The sequence below is a fragment of the Podarcis cretensis genome (assembly GCF_951804945.1).
Source record: "Podarcis cretensis genome assembly, chromosome: 13".
Lineage (NCBI taxonomy): Eukaryota > Metazoa > Chordata > Lepidosauria > Squamata > Lacertidae > Podarcis > Podarcis cretensis.
This window is the reverse complement of record NC_137182.1, coordinates 26,125,099-26,146,465: the sequence shown is the minus strand read 5'-3', so window position 1 is coordinate 26,146,465 and position 21,367 is coordinate 26,125,099. Positions and strand designations below refer to the sequence as shown.

Genomic DNA, 21,367 nt, shown 5'->3' with positions numbered 1-21,367 from the left:
TGACAATCTGGTGTCAGTTTCCAGTGTCTTATAATGATGCAGTGCACAGGAACAGAACTGTAGTCCTGGGCCCTTTGTGGATTTGCTTGAGTATATTACGGAAATGTATGTTTTGGATCTGGCCAGAGGATGCACATCTTTCTGGTTCATTCATGTAGGGATTAGAGGGGCACTGTTCCTTGCACTGGGACACTTTGGTTTGGGCTCATCCAGATTTCCTTTGGCACAGGTCTTGGCTTTAAAAACGCCATGTTGTTGTTTGGTCCTGGGGCTTTATCCAGGAAAACCTGCACTTTACTGCTGAATCGGAGCAAACAGCAATTGCCGATTGCTCTAATTCAAAGGTAAAGTGCAGGTTTTCCAGGGAAAAGCACGGGAGGGGGGACCCTGCTTGGATAAAATATTTCGGGGGCCCAAGTAAGCGCCGTCCTGAAAATTGATCACATAATGTGCCTGCACACACCATTTTAATGGTGTTGCCCATCAACTTTGGGAAGGTCCAGCCCCCTCAAATATTTTATGGGGGCACATGCAAAGGGACCTTGACCCCCAGGAGTTGGCTCCTATGTTAGCAACCCAGGAGCATTGCCTGAATAGAAGGAATCAGAACACCCATGCCAATCCTAGACAAGAACCTAAACAGATCTTGGCAAGTGTGTACTCTAAGTGTCCCAAGACCTGAATCTGGTTGTGTAATTTAAAAATAAAAAGGGTGTTGCCCTTTTTCTGCCCTTTTCCCAGCTGTACAATATCATTTTTAAGGTGCTGTGACCAGACCTGGACAGAGTCTATCAAATGTGGTTGCACCATAGATTTGTATCAAGGAATTATGATATTGGCTGTTTTGCATTCCATCCTTTTCCTTGTTATTCCTACCATGGAATTCACCCATGTATTGGCCATTTGATTATGAGCTGGTTTTTATAAAGTTATATTGTAAGTTGCTTTATACATGGTGCAGATTTTTTTTTATATTCATAGGCTACCTTGACTTGATTTTGCATTTACCAGACTATTATTATACATGTAAGCATGGCCAATATAGAGACTTTTCTGTGTTCAAACTGATCAAGAGTTTAGGAGTTGTTCATTTTCACCTGCAATACATTTTAATCAGATCAGACTACATTCTGTTATCAAGTGTGATTCATAGCTGAATGTTACTGAATTTGTTTATCAGAGAATCTGGAAACAGCTGGAGGTGGTAATGTATATCTATAGTTAATACGTTGTAATTAAGAATTGCATCCTTTTAAAATGGAATAAGCTTCCCAAATGAAGCTTATAGAGGGCAGTATAGAAAATCAATAAATAATAATGATTAAAAAGTAAAGGTAAAGGACCCCTGACAGTTAAGTCCGGTCACAGACAACTCTGGGGTTGCCGGTGCTCATCTCGTTTTACAGGCTGAGGGAGCCGATGTTTGTCTGCAGACAATTTTTCCAGGTCATGTGACCAGCATGACTAAGCCGTTTCTGGCGCAACAGAACACTGAAACCAGAGCAGCACATGGAAACGCCATTTACCTTCCCACCGGAGCGGTACCTATTTATCTACTTGCACTTCTTTGGGGGGGGGGGCGTGCTTTATATCAGAGGTTTTCAATCTTTTTGAGTCCATGGCTCCCTTAACCAACTACATTATTTCTGCTTAGGATTCCAGTTATGTCTAAAAATGGAAAATAACATAGCGAAATTGACTTGCGAGGTGGTGTGTTGTTCACTAAGAGATTGAGTGTTTGGGGGGGGGGAGGTTCGTTTAATTTCATTGTATATAGGTTGTACAATGACAATAAAGGTATTTTTTTATTATATGTCACCCCTTGCTTGCACAGCTGGCAGCCTCTCACCCCTTTTTGAACACCCTCCCTTGGGGAGAGTCCCCTCAGGCTCCTCTCCCCTCTCTTTGGGAGTCCTCCGGGCAGATGCTGCCACCGTCACTGGTCTCTGAGCTGCCTCCCTCCCGTCCAAAATAGAGGTGCCACCCAGAGGTACCATTTGCTTCCGGAGCTTATAACCAGGGCTGCTGCAATAAACAGCTGTACAAGCGTTTGGGAGGCAGAGACATGAGAGGGAATCAGAAGAGGGAGGGAAGGAAAGAGGGACAGAGGCCAGTGTTGCCTGCGGCACCCCTGACTATAATTCAAGGCACCCTAAGGTGCCAGGCGGCACACTGGTTGAAAACCACTGCACTAAATTGATAGTATGGTACAAATAATAGGGCTTATAAAATTATCAGGGAAGGAATTATGCCAGTCCTAAAAAGAGATTATGTAGCACACTACATGGTGGTGTTATGTTGGTCACAAGAAATTCTGCATGTAAAACTCATTGCAAGTAATACTTCAACACATTTTCTCAATGCTAAGAAATTCAAATAAGAGAAAAACAGCAAAACATAGGTTTTTATTTTCATTGTTGTTGCTGCGGGGGGAGTATGTATTTCTGTATTCAATGTCAGCTCACCAAATGAGAAAGCAAAACAATCAGTACAATAAAATGACACTAACCTATTTATTGCTTTCTTGGAGAAGTCTTTAACTGAAGGGGGGAAAATTCTGAGTCATCTTGCATGTCATACTTCTGGTTGCCTTACTCACATGTAAAATGCCATTCTGAAAAACATTTCCGGGTAATGAAACTTGGGGAAATTATATTTAAAATGATATAGAACTTGTTAACTGTATATGGAAATGAAAAATGAGTCTGTAAGCTGGCAGAATTACCCAAATCATGTTTTAGCTGTAATAATGTGAAAACTCTAATAAACTATAGATAATGACAACCACCACCACCACCACAACAAAAGGTGAAGGAAGGTTACAGCAAACCAGGGATAAATGATAAGGAGTCAGTCAGGGTACAACTTGCATCAGAAGAGAAACCATGTGAGAAAACTGGGTGGGGCTGGAAGTTTATTTATATGTTCACCGACACCCATCTTGCATTATTTCAGGGGAGCCTCCTTGTCTGATGTAATGGTTCTAGGGCTTGCTCATGCGTAAGTCGTCGCCACACCTAGCTAAGTCACCTGGGTGAACCCTTTCTGTCCGGACAGCCACCCATCCGTGGCTGTCTCAATCGCTGGCAGAATCCGTCAGTGGGCATTTCTTGAACTTCTTCCAGCAAAGAAGTTCTTTGACGCCAAGTCTCCGCCTACTCTCCCTGCACGGAAGTCTTCTGCACAGGGAGGGTGTGGGCAGCGGAGGACCTGTGCTCTCCCCGCTGGTCTCTGGCGAGGAGTCATGGAGCCTCCTCACCGATTCCCCCATCTGCCCCCCTTCTCCACTGGTGCTACGCTGATTTCCTTCCCCCGCAGATGGGCTGCCTCTCTCCCTCCTGGGACGCTCTCCGGCATCCCCCTGGAGCCCTCCCTCCTCCTCTGGCTCCGATGGCAGTTCCCTGACATCTGATGAAGACCACATTATTATAGGATTTAAAATTAATCCCCAAAGCCTATGAAGTCCTACACTTAACAGCTTTTACAATCTTGTTCTCTTCTTGCATTCAGTTCAAACTAGGACTGTGCACTGAAGCTTGGACTCGGCACTGAAACCAGTTCGATCTGGGTGGATCAAGCTTTGGCCAGATTGGATTGAGGCAGCCCAGATCACCCCACCTGAACTGATCCAGGGCTGGCCAAAAGTGGAGTGTTTGGGCAGGAGGGGAGAAGACAAGGCGGGCAGCATCTGTAAGGAATGTACCGGTACTTATACCGCAGGATCTAGCAGCCCTTAATCCTCTGCTCACCAGGTGAATGAAAGATTCAGCCCTTCTCTGCACTGCACTGCGGTGGGGTGGGGTGGAATGAGAAGCTGTGTTGTTTTCTTTCTGCGCATCCTCCCTGCTAGACCTCTGGCACCGACTGAAGTTTTTGTTTTTTTTTTTAAAAAAACAACTTTCAGCAGTTTTTATTCTGCTTGTGTAGTTTTAACTAAGGCTGCATACATGCCATACCTATAAAGCAGGTGAGTTGCTACAGAGAATCCTGAGGACTGTAGTTTGTTAAGGGAATTGTAGCTTCGCGATGGATAAACTATACAGGCCATACGTATAAAGATAAAAGGTAAAGGGACCCCTGACCATTAGGTCCAGTCGTGGCCGACTCTGGGGTTGCGGCACTCATCTTGCTTTATTGGCTGAGGGAGCCGGCGTACAGCTTCCGGGTCATGTGGCCAGCATGACTAAGCCACTTCTGGCGAACCAGAGCAGCACACGGAAATGCCGTTTACCTTCCCTGGAGTGGTACCTATTTATCTACTTGCATACTGACGTGCTTTCGAACTGCTAGGTTGGCAGGAGCAGGGACTGAACAACGGGAGCTCACCCCGTCGCAGGGAGTTGAACCGCCGACCTTCTGATCGGCAAGTCCTAGACTCTGTGACATATAAAGATAAAAAAGGTTAAATTTGGACGTGATTTGATTTCAGGAAACACACATCGGAAAGAAACTTAGAAGAATCAATAAAAGATTGGGAAGGGACTTTGTGGCCTCTGACGTAAAAAAGAAGAGAGGTGTGATAATGTATATAAAACCTGAATTAGATCCAAAGCAATTAATTAAAGACGAGCAAGGAAGAATATTGATAATACAGAAAACATCACAAGGAGAAATATTATTGCTAATAGGTGTACATGCACCAAATGAGGAAAAAACTGACTTTTATGAGGCTTGAAGAAATTCCATTTGAATATATGAATGAAAAGGGCATTTTGATGGGAGATGTGAATGGTGTAGCTTCCCTGGAATGGGATAGGACTATAAGAAAAAGCGATACAAAGAAGGGAAGCTACCCAAGGCTTTTTTTTTTTAAGATGACAGACAATTTAAGTCTAATTGATATCTGGGGAGAAAAACACCTACTGAGTCTTTAAGGATCAGGAAAATTAACAACATGGATACAATAGCATCATTTGAACAAAGTGTTTAACAAAGACAAGATACAAGGGTTGGGTGAACAAACATCAAAATTGGAGAGAGATCTGTTGGAATGTAATGTAAAAGTGCTGTCTAAAATGTATAAGATACTATTGGAATGGGAGACAAAGGTTGAACAAGTAAAACCCTCAACGATACACTGGGGAATAGATATTGGTTATAATATAGATCTGGAAGCATGGGAACGATTGTGGAATACGGATATAAAATTTACAGCATGCTATGGTTTAAGAGAAAATTATATGAAAATGTTATATTAATGGTATCTAGCACCACGTAAATTGGCAAAAATGTATAAATCAAAATCAAATAAGTGTTGGAAATGGAAAGAGAAAATAGACTCTTTTTATGTTGTAGTAAAGTTAAAGCTTACTGGGAAATGATATATAATGAATTGAAAAAGATGTTTAAAACAACGTTTGTAAAAAGACCAGAAACTTTCCTTTTTGGAATTATAGGGATAGAACTACCCAAACTGTATAGAAATTTATTCCTGCATGCGGTAAGAATGTTACTTGCCCAAAAATGGAAAGAAGAAAAAGGCCCGACAAAAGAAGAATGGATACAAAAACTTATGGAATACGCAGAAATGGTGAAACTTACCGGAAAAGTAAGAAATCAAGATAAACTTTTTATAAAAGAATGGAAATGATTTATTGAATATTTACAAATAAACTTTAAACAGATAAGAACATTGGCAGGATTATTGTAATAACCTGCAGTTTTATAAGAGTATACACTTAAAGTAGATGAATAAATGATTAAGTTAATTTGGAATATGTGGAAAATATAAAAAATAAATTTAAGGAACCGCAGAAAGAAGGGGGGAAGGAAGTCGGGTTTCGAAATGTTAAAATGATTGTAAAAAATTATTGAAATGTATAAAATTGAAAATTATAAAAATATATATTTTTAAAAAAACCCAGCAGTTTTTATTCTGATTTTTTTAGTTTTAGCTAAGGCTGCATACCTGTCATACATATAAAGCAGGTGAGTTGCTGCAGAGAATCCTGGGGACTGTAGTTTGTAAGGGAAACTGTAGCTTCATAATGGATAAACTACAGCTCCCTGGATTTGTGGTGGTTTATATTTATATTTAATAAAATAAATATATTAAAGGATCACTGCAGCTGCCTCCATATTGTGGTGGCGATGGGCACTGGGTCACATGGAGCTCCTGTGCTTCAATACTGATCACCACATCGCTGAATCGCTGAGTCCAGTCCACCTCATAGGCTAGTTATGAAGATAAAATGGGGAGGACGACCCACACACGCTACCTTGAGCTTCTTGGAAGAATGATATGATTCAGCAGCAGCAGCAGCAACAACAACACAATTCACTAGAGCAGGGGTCAGCAAACTTTTTCAGCAGGGGGCCAGTCCATGGTCCCTCAGATCTTGTGGGGGGCCGGACTATATTTTGAAAAGAGAGAAAAAGAACGAATTCCAATGCCCCAAATAACCCATAGATGCATTTTAAATAAAAGTGCACATTCTACTCATGTAAAAACACGCTGATTCCCGGACTGTCTGTGGGCCGGATTTAGAAGGCGACTGGGCCTTAGTTTGCCTACCCATGAACTAGAGAGTTGCATGTTGATTTTGAGTTGACAGCACTCTTTACGACCGGTGCTGGAGGAAGAGGGGGCTCAGGGAACAAGAGCTGGTGGGTTGAATTCAAGGATAGGCTGTTATGGCTCAATGGAGAGTCTCAACCTGTGCCAGATTTACACACAGGCTGTGTGGGCTGTGGCCCAAGGCCTCATAATCTAGGGGGACTTGGACTCTTGCCAAAAAAATATTTTTAAAACAGGCAGATTTTGCTACGAGTCTGTGACTGTACAGCACTTACACAGGTGTGTACTTACTGCTTAGAAAAGTTTGTGGAGGCTTTAAAGCTACTCAGAGTCAAATGATAAAGTCAGCTATGAAGGGTTCAGTTCACTGTCTATCATTATAGCATGCATTCTGAGAGCAACTGAGGATTGATTGACATATCCTTGTGAATCACAGTAATATTTAACTTTCACTTTTTGTGAAAATAATAATGAGTAAGCAATATGAGTGGTGCTAGTAAAAGAAAACAAGAAGAAGAACAGAAGGAAATACTCTTCGTACAACAAGCAGAAACAGCCCTACCCAGTCCCTCAGATACAGAACATTTGTGTTTGCAAACAGAAGGAAATCAAGAAGATCACGCTGAGCAGTCTGAGCTAACTGAAGAACAACCAGATTATATACAGAACGCAGCCACCCAAGAACTTCAGAGAGAACTGTTGTCAGTAACTACAGAAACTTCTGGAGAAAGTGGCAATGAAGTGTTAAGACCTACAGCCAAAGAATTAACACAAAGCGCTGAAGGAACATGCCACAAGGTAGCTGCACCAAAAGCAGCAGTTCAAACTCATTAGCATGTTAAAGAATTGGAAAACAAATCAAATGATCTCAGCAAAAATCATAGCATTGCACACACAAAAATACCAGCTGTTCATGCTACTAATCATTACTGATACAATAATGACATAGGCTTATGGGCCACAATAAATAATGAAGAAATATCATTCTAGATTGAGGCAGGCCCATCGAAATGTCAACACTGGGACGGACCTTTTACCCTTCAAAGTGAACACACAAAAACTAAGCCCATTTCTTTTTTTTCTTTTTTTTATGTTTCATGGGCTTCTTCGGTGCGGAGTTTCTTCTTTTTTAAAAAATTATATTTATTAAAGTTTTAAAGGTTACAAAAAGAAAAAGAAAACACACCAAGTTAAACACAAACTTGTAAAAAACAGAAAAATAGAAACAATTTAAAAAAAAACCGGAAAAAAACCCACAACAAACCTTCCCATAACTTAACTTTCATTTGCTTGTTTCCTTGACCTCCTCACACCTCCCTTTTTTGTATTCTAGTTCGGTTAGCTATTTCAACAAATCCTTTCCATCCTTCCCAATTTTTATCCTATAATTTATCTTAATATAATATAACTTTACCTTTCCTCCTTTCATCCATTAACAGTCTATTTTTACTTAGTCCTTTATAATATTTCTGCTAAAGCCACATAACTTCATTCCAGCCTCCTTCTAACATTCCTTAATTTTACAATGTTTCTGTAAATAAACTTTAAATTTCTTCCAATCTTCTTCCACCGACTCTTCTCCCTGGTCTCGGATTCTGCCAGTCATTTCCACCAGTTCCATGTAGTCCATCACCTTCATCTGCCATTCTTCCCAGGTGGGTAGATCTTGTGTCTTCCAGTACTTTGCAATAAGTATTCTTGCTGCTGTTGTAGCATACATAAAGAAAGTTCTATCCTTCTTTGGCACCAATTGGCCGACCATGCCCAGGAGAAAGGCCTCTGGTTTCTTCAGAAAAGTATATTTAAATACCTTTTTCATTTCATTGTAGATCATTTCCCAGAAAGTCTTAATCCTTGGGCATGTCCACCAAAGGTGAAAGAATGTACCTTCAGTCTCTTTACATTTCCAACATTTATTATCGGGCAAATGGTAAATTTTTGCAAGCTTGACTGGTGTCATGTACCACCTGTAAATCATTTGATTTTTCCACCTGGAAGCCATTTTTTTTGTCCAGATTATATGCCTCCATTATTTGATAATAATGGAGCCAATCCCGCACTCTATTTTTTAGTTTTTCAAAACTCTGTACAGTGGTGCCTCGCAAGACGAAATTAATTCGTTCCGCGAGTTGCTTCGTCTTGCGATTTTTTCGTCTTGCGGAGCACGGATTCCCTGGGTATTAACAGCTTTAAGAAAAAGGAAGCAAACCCGCAAGACGTTTTCGTCTTGCGAAGCAAGCCCATAGGGAAAATCGTCTTGCGAAGCAACTCAAGAAACGAAAAACCCCTTTGTCTTGCGCGTTTTTCGTCTAGCGAGGCATTCGTCTTGCGAGGTACCACTGTAGTTTTAATCTATCACCCTCTTGTTCCAGAATTTCCCAATATTTCGGCCATTTGGCCTCCATACTGAGCTTTTTCTGAGCCTTCACTTCCATTGGTGACAACCACCTTGGGGTTTTATTTTTGAGCAAGTCCTTATATCTTATCCAGACGTTAAACAGTGCTTTTCTGACAATATGATTTTTAAACGCTTTATGTGCTTTGACCTTATCATACCACAAATATGCATGCCACCCAAATACGTTGTTAAAACCTTCTAGATGCAGCACATCAGTGTTTTCAGGAAGCAGCCATTCTTTCAGCCAGCAAAAAGCGGCTGATTCATAATAAAGTTTAAGGTCTGGCAGGGCAAATCCACCTCTTTCTTTAGCATCAGTTAGTATCTTAAATTTTATTCGAGGTTTCTTGCCCTGCCAGACAAATCTAGAAATATCTCTCTGCCACTTCTTGAAACAATCCATTTTATCCAGAATTTACAATGTTTGAAACAAAAACAGCATCCTAGGCAGTACATTCATTTTTATCGCAGCAATTCAGCCTAGCAATGATAGCTTCAGATTTGACCATATTTCTAAGTCCTTTTTCACTTCCATCCAACATTTTTCATAGTTATCCTTAAATAAGTTCACATTCTTGGCAGTCATATAAACCCCTAGGTATTTCACTTTCTTAACCAGTGTTAATCCTGTCTCCTTCTGAAACACCTCTCTCTCAATCACAGTTAGGTTTTTCTCTAACACCTTAGTTTTCATTTTGTTCAACTTAAAACCCGCTACCTGACCAAATTCTTGAATTAGTTCCAGTACTCTTTTAGTACTAGACTCTGGCTCCTGTAATGTCAATACCAAATCATCAGCAAATGCTTTCAATTTGTACTGTTTAACTCCAACTTATACAGCTTTAACCAATTGGTCCCTTCTAATCATATTTAAAAGAACCTCCAGGACCGATATAAAAAGCAATGGAGAGATTGGGCAGCCTTGTCGTGTTCCTTTCTTTATCTTAAATTCTTCCATCACTACATTATTCACAATTAATTTAGGCTTTTGTTCTGAGTAAATTGCACCTATACCATTTCCAAACCCTTGACCAACCCCCATCCCTTGTAAGTTTTTCTTCATGAAACTCAAAGAAATATTGTCGAAGGCTTTCTCCGCATCCACAAATATCAAAACTGCTTTAGTATTAATATTCACTTGTAATTTCTCTAAGATATTAATTATGTTCCTCGTATTGTCAGACAACTGTCTGCCCGGGAGAAAGCCCGCTTGATCTTTATGAATTTCTTCTACTAACACCTTTTTTAGTCTTTTAGCCAAAATATCTGCAAAAAATTTATAATCCACATTAAGCAAAGATATGGGGCGGTAATTCTTAAGCTGTGTCTTCTCCGACTCTATTTTCGGTATAAGTGTAATATAAGCTTCCTTCCACGACTCTGGTGCCCTTTTCCCTTCCAATATTTCATTACAGACTTCCTTTAAAGGTTGTACTAACCATTCTTTCAAGGATCTATAGTATCTTGAAGTCAAACCTTCCGGTCCTGGGGATTTACCTAATTGCATGTTCTGAATGGCCCCTTCTACCTCCTGGTCCGTTATTTTGTAATTCAACATTAACTTGTTTTCTTGAGAGATTTTTTGTAGTCCATTTATTTTCAAAAAACGGTCAATGTCCATTTCTTTCTGCGTCTCCTGTGTATATAGTTGTTTGAAGTACCTCTGGAAGCACTTTCTGATCTCCGCTGGATTCTGTATATTCTTTCCTTCTATTTCCAAGTTTGTAATAATATTAAGTTTTTGTCTTTTTTTCATTTGCCAAGCCAGCAGTTTTCCGCATTTATTTGCCGATTCAAACGTCTTTTGTCTCATCTGTTTAATTTTCCATTCTATTTCCTGATTCATCATTTTCTTATATTGTACTTGATATAACTTTATCTCTTTCAGGATCTCCTGAGACTTTAGTTTCACTCTCAATTTCTTTTCTCCTTCCTTTATTTTCTCCAAAATTTTATCTTTTTTCTCATTTTGGACTCTCTTCTTAATTGCATTCTGTTGTATCAGAAATCCTCTCATAACCGCTTTGCTTGCATCCCAGATTACTCTTTTTTTAACAGTGGTGTTCATATTTATCTCGAAATAATCTCTCAAGGTTTTTTGGGCCTTCTTAGTCACTTCTTCATTCCTAAACAAAATGTCGTTCATTCTCCATCTAAAGGAACCAATTGGTGTTAGTTTCATTTCCATCTTCACAGCATTATGGTCGGAGCAAGTTTTAGGGCAAATTTCCACTTTTCTGATCTTCAGAGCCAGCCCTCTAGTTGCCCAAATTTGGTCAATTCTTGTCCATGTCATTTTGGCCTCAGAGAAAAAAGTTCCCTCTCTTCCCAGAGGGTTCTTCATTTTCCAAGTGTCAACTAAATCCATATTGTCAGTCATATCAAAAAAAAGTTTTTGGTAGTCTACCATCCTTAGTAACTACCTGTCTCTGTGCCTTATCCATATTTGTAGATACCACTCCATTCATGTCCCCCATCAAAATCATATTGTAGTCCATGTAATCCAACAGAGTCTCGTGTAACTTCTTAAAAAATTCCGATTTTCCCTCATTTGGTGCATAGATGCCTACTATCAAAAATTTCTCTCCTTGTGATTGGATTTCAATTGCAACAAATCTTCCTTGATCATCTTTAAATATAAATTTCGGTGATAGGCTCTCCTTTGCATAAAGTACTACTCCTCTTTTTTTAACTTTGTCTGATGAAATAAATTCATGGCCCAATCTTTTATTGCTCAGTATTTTCCTATGTACCTTGTCACATGTGTTTCTTGTAGACAAATCAAGTCCAATTGTTCATTTTTCAATAAATGAAAGACTCTGCGCCTTTTTTCGGGGGAGTTCAGTCCATTAATATTCCAACTTAATATCTGCATTTATTAAATAATAAATAAAAAAAATAAAAACTAAGCACATTTCTGCTCAAATAATTAATTCTCCCTCAAAAGGAAAAGTCTACTGTTCTGTATGCAAACCAAACTTACCCCAATGACAGCTTTAGCTTGTATTAGATTTGATGCCTGGCATCATACTTATCTTGTTCAACCCCATGGAAATTTTAAAAATCATATGAACTCTTTGCTAACACACTTAATGAAAAAGCATGGTCAAACGCTCACATAGTAACTCGAAAAGCAAATAAAAGCAGAGCAGGATTACTGGAGGCATGTACTTCATCAAGTTGTTTCAGTGATTTCCCTTTTGGCAGAACGTGGCTTGGCATTTAGGGGAGATGATGAAACATTTGGTTCACCAAACAATGGCAAATTTGTTAGACTGCTTGAATTACTTGCCAAATTTGATCCCTTCCTGTGTGCTCACATAAATCAGTATGGCGGCAAAGACTCTAGTCAGTCATCACACTTATCCAAAACTACATGTGAAGAGGTTATGCAGCTGATGGCTAACACAATTTGAGAAGCAATACTGAGCGACATCAAACAGGCAGGTTATTTTAAATTATCACTTGATTCAACATCTAATATTTCCCATGTTGATCAACTTGCTGTCATTGTTAGATAATGTTTCTCTTAGTGATGGATTGCCAGTTGAATGCTTTTGGAGTTTTTCTGAACTTAAAGATCACACTGGTGAAAGCACGACTGAGCTGATACTGAACTACTTCAGTGAACTTGAAATAGATGCCAGTAAACGTAGAGGACAATCATATGACAATGCAGCCAATATGACCGGAAAGTATAACAGTGTTAAACAAAAACATCTGGAAAGGAACACGTTTGTAAAAGTTTATTCCATGTGCTGGACATTCCCTAAATGAGGCCAAGAGGGGTAGGCTGCCTGCCATACGTCTGGAATTTCCCTGTGATTTGTCTGCTGGGATTTGTCCGTTGAAAATGGTCAGAATGTTCAGAAATTGATTAAAATGTCTGGGGAAACCCAGGGAGGTCTTTTTTATTTTTATTTTTTACAAGATGTAGTCCATTGGTCCTCAGTTGGTGAGCTGGGACTCACTATAGCAGAAGTGGCTAAACTTTTTTTTGAGCAGAGGGTATGTGGCCATCCCACATTCTGCATGCACATTCACTTGCACATATAACACACAGGACACCTACACAACACACACACACACACACACACACACACACACACACAGGAAATACACAGAAGCTGGATACAAACGTACCATACACACAGCCCCCATTTCAGCTGATCCTGATTTTCACCCCTCCTTAATCATCATTTCTTTCTTTCTTTTTCTTTTTTGCTGCTGCCAAAATCAGTGCTACCACTTTAAACAGTTATGCCCCCCCAAAAAATAATAATTCTGGAAACAATAGTTTTTTGAAGAGTGCTGAGAATTGTTAGGAGATCCCTATTCCCCCCACAGAGCTATAATTCCCAGAGTGGTTTAGCTGTCAATCCTTCTTCCCAGGGAACCCTGGGAATTGTAGCTGTGTGAGGGGAACTGGGCAGATTCTCCCATCTCCACGTAAGGCATTGGTAGGAACATGGCACCCTCCCATTGGTGATGGACTCCATCTTCCATCAGCCCCAGCCAGCATGGCCAATGATCAGGGATGATAGGAGCTGTAGTCCAACAACATCTGAGGGCACGAGGTTGGCAACCCCTGCCTTAAGTTTTGAGGAAGGATGGTTATATAAATTATTCAGATAACTGGCACTGATCTACAGAGGGCTGTTGCTTGTGGGTTTCCCACAGAGCTTCTGGTTGGCTGCTGTGAGAACAGTCCAGGACTAACTGGGCCTTTGGCATGACCCAGCAGGCTATTCTTACGTTCTTATGATTAAATGCAACTCAGACAAATTGATGAAGTTTATTCCAAATGCACATACTCAGAGGCCTCGATCGAACAAGGGGAGGAATATGCCACCAAGTTATCCATGTCACAGCAGTGCGGTTTGCTCAGTCTCTGATGCTGAAGGGGCAGCCAAGCGGAGTTTGAGGCCTGCGTCTTGTTCTGTAAATGCTCAAGCAGGTTAGACTTTCACCTCACCTCCGTGCCTCAGTGTAGTCATAGTATTCTGGAAGGAGGAACCACTTATGTCAGCCTTGCCAGTGCATAAAGGTAGCCCCAGATCCCCCCCCAAGCACTGTCTATCTTAGATATATTTAATAGCATTGTGAATTGAGCCATCTTAATCGGGGTCCTGAAACAAAAGAATTGAAATGGACTTTAATGGCCAGGAATGTCTGGCAGGGAATCTCTCTATAGCCCTGGATTGTAGCACCCATCAGGGTTTAGGAAGGTGGCATCCTCCCGGTGGTGGGAGGAGGAAGAGAAACCATTTAGAGCCAATTTAGAAAACAATTTGGGGCAGGGTTGTTGTTGTTGTTTTTTAAAGGAAGGAAGAACGCTGAGTGAGCTGTGAATAAGCCAAATGGAGAAGCAGGGCTGATGGATTGGCCGCCTGCTGTGGAAGTGCCTGTTTGCCTCCACCTAGGCTCTCCTTTTATATATCTGTAGATGAAGCAAATATTATGAAAGTAACTTATTTCCAGTGTTTTAAACCCTGTAGTGCTGCTCCAGGACTTTGGGGGAAGCAGGGAACGCGTGGTAGTAGTATTGAACAGGTGGAGCTGGAGGGAATAAGTTTGTGTAGAGCGGCTGTCCCCAAGCTGGTTTCCTCCAGGCTTTTAAGACTATAGCTCCCATCATCCTGTTGGCTATGATGACTGGGGCTGATGGGAGTTGTAGTCAAAACAAAACAAAACAAAACATGGACGGCACCAGGCTGGGAAAGGGTTGGCACAGTAGACTAAAATGACATAGGACATTAAGTAGGTGGCAAAGGTGCCATGGTGTCAGCATTAGGATGTCTGGGACAAAGAGATACCAAAAGCCCACTTGCACGGAAAGGCTTGGGAAAATAATAGCATTGCCAGGGGATTTTGGAAACAGATGCTTCAAAGCCTGCACCCTTACCTGAAGCTGGTGGGACATCGGCCATCACAGTTCCAGTGGCGCTTGGTGGTGGGGGTGGAGGGACTGGTTCCCTATTGGGATAAATCAAGATGGGACAGTTAGTAAAAACTGGGGTGCGAAAATCTCCACTGGAAATTCTGTGTGCCTCACAGAACTGCTCAGTACAAGTAGGAAAATCAGCTTAGCTAATGCTAACCAGGCAGAGGGCCTTCTTGGTAGTGGCACCTGCCCTGTGGAACGCCCTCCCACCAGATGTCAAGGAAATAAACAACTATCCTACTTTTAAAGGACATTTGAACGCAGCCCTGTTTAGGGAAGTTTTTAATGTTTAATGCTGTACTGTGTTTTTAATATGGAGCCGCCCAGAATGGCTGGTGAAACCCAGCCAGATGGGCAGGGCAATAATAATAATAATAATAATAATAATAATAATAATAATAATAATATATTGTTGTTGTTGTTGTTGTTGTTGTTGTTGTTGTTGTTGTTGTTATTATTATTATTATTATTATTATTATTATTATTATTATTACAGATGCCTGCACCCACAAAGTATCATCTTTCATGTCTTGTCTTGTGTGTTTTTTTCAAAGACACTTTTCTAGGCCTTATTATGATGGCAGCAAAAATTAAATTTGGACATGCTTACTAGTTGTCTGGTGAAAATGTTGGAGGCCGAAGGAAGAAGGCCTGCACAGTGCAGGGGTTTCAGGGCTCTACAGACCTCCTTGTCCTTCTCCGGGACTGAAAGAAGGGGGCTGGATCTTGAACAAAGGCCCCATATCCATATCTGTGTGCCATTTATTCAGGCAGCAGAACTTGGATGGGCAGGGTCCTGGCCGTACCATTAGCTGGCCACCGCAGGCAGCTGGTTTTAAGGCAGCAAATGGTTAGTTATTAAATTTATTGTCTGTGTGATTTTACTGCTAGGTAGGGAGAGAGGTTCCTAGTGGGATTTTCTGCCTGACGTGCCAGAATAACCTGGCTGGCTTTGGTACTATGCTCACCTTGACTTTGAGGGGTCAGGGGCAAAGCACTATTTGCTGCAAAATCCCTCGGGCTGGCTCTGCCCTGCCTGGTGAGAAGTTGGGAGATATTGGCTGCAAACACATGACTCCCCTCAACAACAAAAAGAATCCTGGGAACTGTAGTTTGGTGCTGGGAATTACAGCTCTGTGAGGTTCATCGTTGTCCCAGAAGTCTTGTGGCGAGTGTCTGTTATTATCTCACTACTTGTGCTAGTGTTATATTTTTGAATGCAACATTTGGAGTGTTGAGTTGCAGATATGAACATCTCCGTGAAGTTCTGTGCCCCACCACATTTGATTGTGCTATCCTTTCCTCAAAAACCCATCTCCAGCTACACTGACCTGTCTTGCCTCCCCATCAGCTGAAGGTCTGGGCCTACATGGCGAATGGCAGGTTGTTGCTGAACCCGAGATGGAGACTGCCATCCCATGAATGGAATAATGCTTGGGTAGGGGGCATAATGATGGTGGAACATAAGGGGGGCTGGGTCATCCTCTTCCTCTTCTTCTATCTGCCAAGGGATGTGGGATACCTGCAGGAAAGACAGGGTGAAAGGCTTGAGAAATGTCCACTGGAATACATCAACCCCACTTTCCTCCTCCAGGGTGACTGGGTATATTTTATCTCTTATGGAGAAGAGTCGTTGGGGCAGAGTTGAAGCAGACAAAAGAAAAGAAAAGTTAAGCTAACCCTCCACTCTCCTAGGCTTCTGCTCCCAATCCCAGCTTTGATCTCAAGTCCTCCAATAATCCAGAAGGATTATTTAGGAAAGGAGAAAATGTCAACCGCTTTCCCCACTTAAAATAGGAACAGATCAGCCTATTTCTGCCCTGTATATCACATGTTTGTTTGCAATTTCTACATTAGCCTGCATTTTTTAAAGTCCAAATGAAAACTCATATTTAAATATGTACTTAAATGCATATTTTAGCTCGTTGCAAGCAGTTCTAAACTTATTTTACCCTAAAACAAACAAGTTAAACACAGTTTGGTTCGTTTATGAACTGAATTGCAAAATTCAGAGAAGTGCAATATCCAAATTACATTCCAACCTACATATTAGTTTGGTGCAAATTAGGTGGGGTGCAAATTAGGTTCCTTTGCTGAAAAATGTGGACCAACCAAAATTCTCCTCTTCCATCTGTGGAACAGAGCATTTCCCTTCCAGTTACCTACCTGTGCCAGAGACTGGGCTGGGCTGTTTTCAAAGTGTGCCACTGCTGACATGGCCAAGTTGTTCATTATGACTTGGTGCATCTGAGCATTCTGTATCATCATGAGATCCATTAAATCTGCCAGAAAGAAAGGGTGCAATGAATGTTCTGGGCCATAGATGGCACTTTGCAAGGACAAATGGCAGGCCTTGTAAATTAGCTGGGCAGTGAAACAATCTCTCCACTTTCAGTATAGTGAAGTGTTGGACAGCGAGCTAATCAAGTGAAATTCTACAAACATGAGAAGTAGCTTAGTTAAGAAGATGCCAATGCTTAGATTATGTGAACTAAGTTAGGAGCTAATATACAGTGGTACCTCGGGTTACATACGCTTCAGGTTACATACGCTTCAGGTTACAGACTCCGCTAACCCAGAAATAGTACCTCGGGTTAAGAACTTTGCTTCAGGATGAGAACAGAAATTGTGCTCCGGCGCGCGGCAGCAGCGGGAGGCCCCATCAGCTAAAATGGTGCTTCAGGTTAAGAACTGTTTCAGGTTAAGAACGGACCTCTGGAATGAATTAAGTACTTAACCTGAGGTACCACTGTATGGAAATACAATTTCCCTGCAGTTGAAAGAATAAGGGAAGTTGACATCACTCCTTTTTAAGTTTCTCAAACAAGGATTGGGTATATCACAATGACAGACATCTATGCACATGGCAGTCTAAGCCACAACTCTGGGACTCACAACTGACCCCTGTAAAGTCATAATCAAACTTCAGGTTTTCAGAAGGCCTTGAAAACCTAGTTGAGGCAGGTGGGTGCAGTCTGTGGGGTGATATTTCATCTTGATATTGTGCTCCTTTTGGCTGGTGGATTTGTAAAACTTGTTTCCTTTCTGGGCTACAGGACCAGCAACAGGCTTCCCTCAGCACAGGCCACCAATGCTGCGGCCCTGAATACACTCTGGCTGCTGCCCCCCACCCATGATGTGTCCACATAGTATTTCTTCTTCTGCTCCTGCTATTACGCTGGTGGTAGCAGCAACTCTACTCACCACCTTCACTGCAAATTTAGTTGTAGATCTTTGCCCACAGAATGAAAATTCAGCCAACATTTAAATTGCACATTTAAGGGTCTGAGTATTTAGAAAGGGTGGGTAGGTGGAGAGGTTGGCACATTTATTTTTTGCCTTCCAATCTGCTATAAAGCCTGATTTGGGATGCAGATGATTTACATTCAGCCCTACCTTTTTGGATCCTTGGGGTGGGTGGGTGGGTTTCGGCGCAGAATTTTAAACAATCCTGCTAATGGCAGGCATGGCTTTCTTGTGCTGGGTTTCCTACCTTCCCTGATGTGCCCTGCCTTGCTGGATGTCGGAGGAACAGATGTAGCCCAGGGCAATTGCTGGAAAATTGTCACCTCCGGCTGTTGCGGAATCTGAGAATTAATGTCAGAGAAAAGAATCAGTCTGTGCAAATAAATCCTGTCTCTTCTTAGGAGGTCATTTCCCTGCTCCCTCTTGGGCCAGGTTTTCCTCTTTTCTTTTCTTTTCTTTTGTCAAGTTACACATTTATTTAATGAGAAGTCTGATGCAAGAGCCAAACTGGGTATGATAGCAGGACAGACATTTTCCTGCAACCAAATGGAGGATGATCGCCAAATCTGATGAGGGCAGCAGTGGGCTGATGGGGTGTTTAAACCTTTCCCCACGGACTGTCTGCTCACTCAGTGGCAGAGCACATGATTTGCATGCAATAGGTCCCAAGTTCAATCCCTGACATCTCTGGGTAGGTCTAGGAGAGACCCTGAAATCCTGGGGTGTTGCTGCTAGTCTGTGTAGACAATAGTGAGTTTAATGGGCCAGTCGTTTGACTCAATATTTTTCTTTCCTAATAATCCCCCCTCCTGCTGATTTTCTCCTAGCATGGGGTGGGAAAATCATGGACCCAGCATTGTTTCCCCTCTGGGTGGGGAAGCACAACAAGGTGGGTTTTTGATTAGAAAATCAGCCTTGGGAGTGGATTAAGCATGCCCTGTTTCCAAATGAATTCCTTTTGGAACATTTGGCAACGGCAGCAACATTTATAAGTGCGCGCGCACACACACAAACATCAGGAGATGCTTCATGTGTCCCCTACATCACCTGCCCTCCTTAGCTTCGCATGTGAGAAGGCCCCCCTTTTGCCAAATACTGGTCTGACTGTGCAAGCAACCCAAGCAGCTGTCTGGGGAGGCAATATATCTATTGGCACTAAGTGTAGGAGGTTGTGACTCCAAGAGTTGTACTCTGTGCAAGAACACCTTTTACAAAGATTCTGGCCTTGGTTTGCCCTTGGATTCCTCATCCATCCATACAGAAGAGCGTATGGAATGAAACATAGGCTCTGCTCTGCAACATTTGGGGCGGCTCCAAGCCATACTTTTATGTATCACCCCCCAAAAAATCCCAGGAACTGTAGTTTGTCAAGAATTGCAGCTCTGTTAGAGTGAAACTACACTTCCTAGGGTTCTTTGGACAAAGTCATGTGCTTTAAATGTGTGTTGAATGAGCTTTAAAATATACTGTGTGGCTCTCCCCTTTGCCTAAGGAGGCTGTGTAATCCTATTCCTTGGGGGATTTTCAAGGCAAGGGTGGTGGTGGAACTGTTTTCCCCAACCCCTAATTGCTGTGTGGGGTCAGTTCCCACATGCGAAGTTCAGGGCAGAAGGAGGGAAATTCATTGACAGGATCCAATGAGGCAGTTTGCGGACTGCCTCCCAATTGGGTCATGGGGTTTATCTCTGAGACAGAAGACGGCAGGAGGGTTTAACTGCTAGGTGATCCTGCAGAATCCCCTCCAAAGGTAATTAACTTTTTTTATTTTTAAAAAAGCTTCATTAATTTCCTTAGCACAGGGCAACTGCAGCACCAGCTCCACAACCCTCTCTGGTTAGTCTTCCAACTGCCATTTGTAGCTGTGGGGATTATTGCAGATTTAGTGATGACACAGCATAAAATAGTCTGTTCCAGAATTTTTAAATTTTGCACCCCGCCCCTGCAGCCAGCATCCTACTGAAACCTAGAGATTATTTTGTGGGATGTGGGGAGGATAAATCAGATCTTTCGGAGTCCCAAGGGACTCCCCTCTCTGCTGCTCATTCAGGGGCGCAACTCTGGCTCCCTCTCGACTCCCCCAGCCCGCAACGATGACTTACTGGTTGCTGAATGAGGTGCACTGGTAGGGAGGCGGTCCCTTGGCCCCTCCGATCCATTGCAAGGCCCCAACTGCTTGGTGGCAGCCAAAACAAGCAAGGAAACAAAGCAGGCTGGTTGCTAAGGGAGCTGTGCTCAAACACACTGGCCCTGCCTGCCTGACAGGTGGCTTTTAGTTGTTCAGAAAGTGCCTTGTCAATACAAACCCCACAGGGCTGGGGTTGCCCAACACCATAAAAACGTAGTAATAACCCCACAGTATTACCACACACATAAAGATTCTAACACCTCTCTGAGGCACATACTTTTGGTGCCTCAGCAACAGTACCAGCTTGAGTGGTCACTTTCTTCTATTCTGATTTTAAATTATCGCCTTCCCCGTGTGGTAAATACTCTGGGTGTCTCCAGACTGTCGCTGGTTTGTGTGAGGGATTCAAGCACATACCAGAAATTTTGGCTTATGCGTTTAAAGTGGGTTAAAGGATTCTGTCACTCTACTGCAACAAATCTTTCTTTCTTTTAAAAAAGAGAGAGGACTTTTGCAGTTAGGAAAGTGATGGAGAAATGTGCTGAAAAGAACAGTGAGATCTGTAGCCCTGTGAGCTTCATGATCTAGTTCTAGTCTGACACTCTAACCGCTACACCTTTCTCTCTCTGTCTCTGGTAGCCCTGTATTGGGAAGGAAAGCAAGCATGGAACTATATACTCTCCAACATTTTTGTCCCCAAACTTGGGGTCATGCCAGAGCACCTTCCGGTCTGGCTCTTTGGTGTGACCCTGCTGACTCGCGCCAGACCAAAAAACGGGACCTTCTGGGATGCAAACAGAAGCTGGAATTGGCTTCTCTGATTCCAGGATGTCCCGCTTAAATTGGGACAGTTGTGGGATATGTGTGACCTCTCATTTCCATGAATATTCATCTCCCTCATTATCTCAAACTTCCACGGGATACAAATCATTGTTATGTCCAATGCCAACAACCTCATCAAATGAGGCTCCTGTCATTCTCTTTAGAAGACTGAATGGAAGGAGGGTGGAACAAGCCTCACATACTAAGAAAATTTATGCTTTGTAAGTTGGGGGCTTTTAGCTGCTGCTGCTGCAGTCAAGAACGATGGGAATGCGACATTTAGGCCATGATGAGGTCAACCCGGAACACGATGTT

At 42.0% G+C, this 21,367-nt stretch overlaps 1 protein-coding gene across 3 annotated transcripts; it reads right to left on the bottom strand.

The window, feature by feature from the left end:
- Window positions 1-3,730: 3,730 nt before the first annotated feature.
- On the bottom strand, window positions 3,731-20,402 carry PRR29 (proline rich 29). 3 transcript variants are annotated; one of them, XM_079948903.1, is made up of 6 exons: window positions 20,205-20,402; window positions 18,353-18,446; window positions 17,026-17,141; window positions 16,191-16,381; window positions 14,821-14,891; window positions 3,731-3,864 (listed from the first exon to the last, which is right to left on the bottom strand). In XM_079948903.1, exons 1-6 carry the CDS (start codon window positions 20,259-20,261, stop codon window positions 3,746-3,748), a joined length of 648 nt encoding a protein of 215 aa, XP_079805029.1. In that variant the 5' UTR covers window positions 20,262-20,402; the 3' UTR covers window positions 3,731-3,745. The 3 variants fall into 3 exon arrangements, with proteins under 3 accessions (XP_079805029.1, XP_079805030.1, XP_079805031.1); XM_079948904.1 differs by lacking the exon at window positions 3,731-3,864 and adding an exon at window positions 13,697-13,854 and having other exon boundaries at window positions 20,205-20,400; XM_079948905.1 differs by lacking the exon at window positions 3,731-3,864 and adding an exon at window positions 13,697-13,918 and having other exon boundaries at window positions 20,205-20,393.
- Window positions 20,403-21,367: the final 965 nt, after the last annotated feature.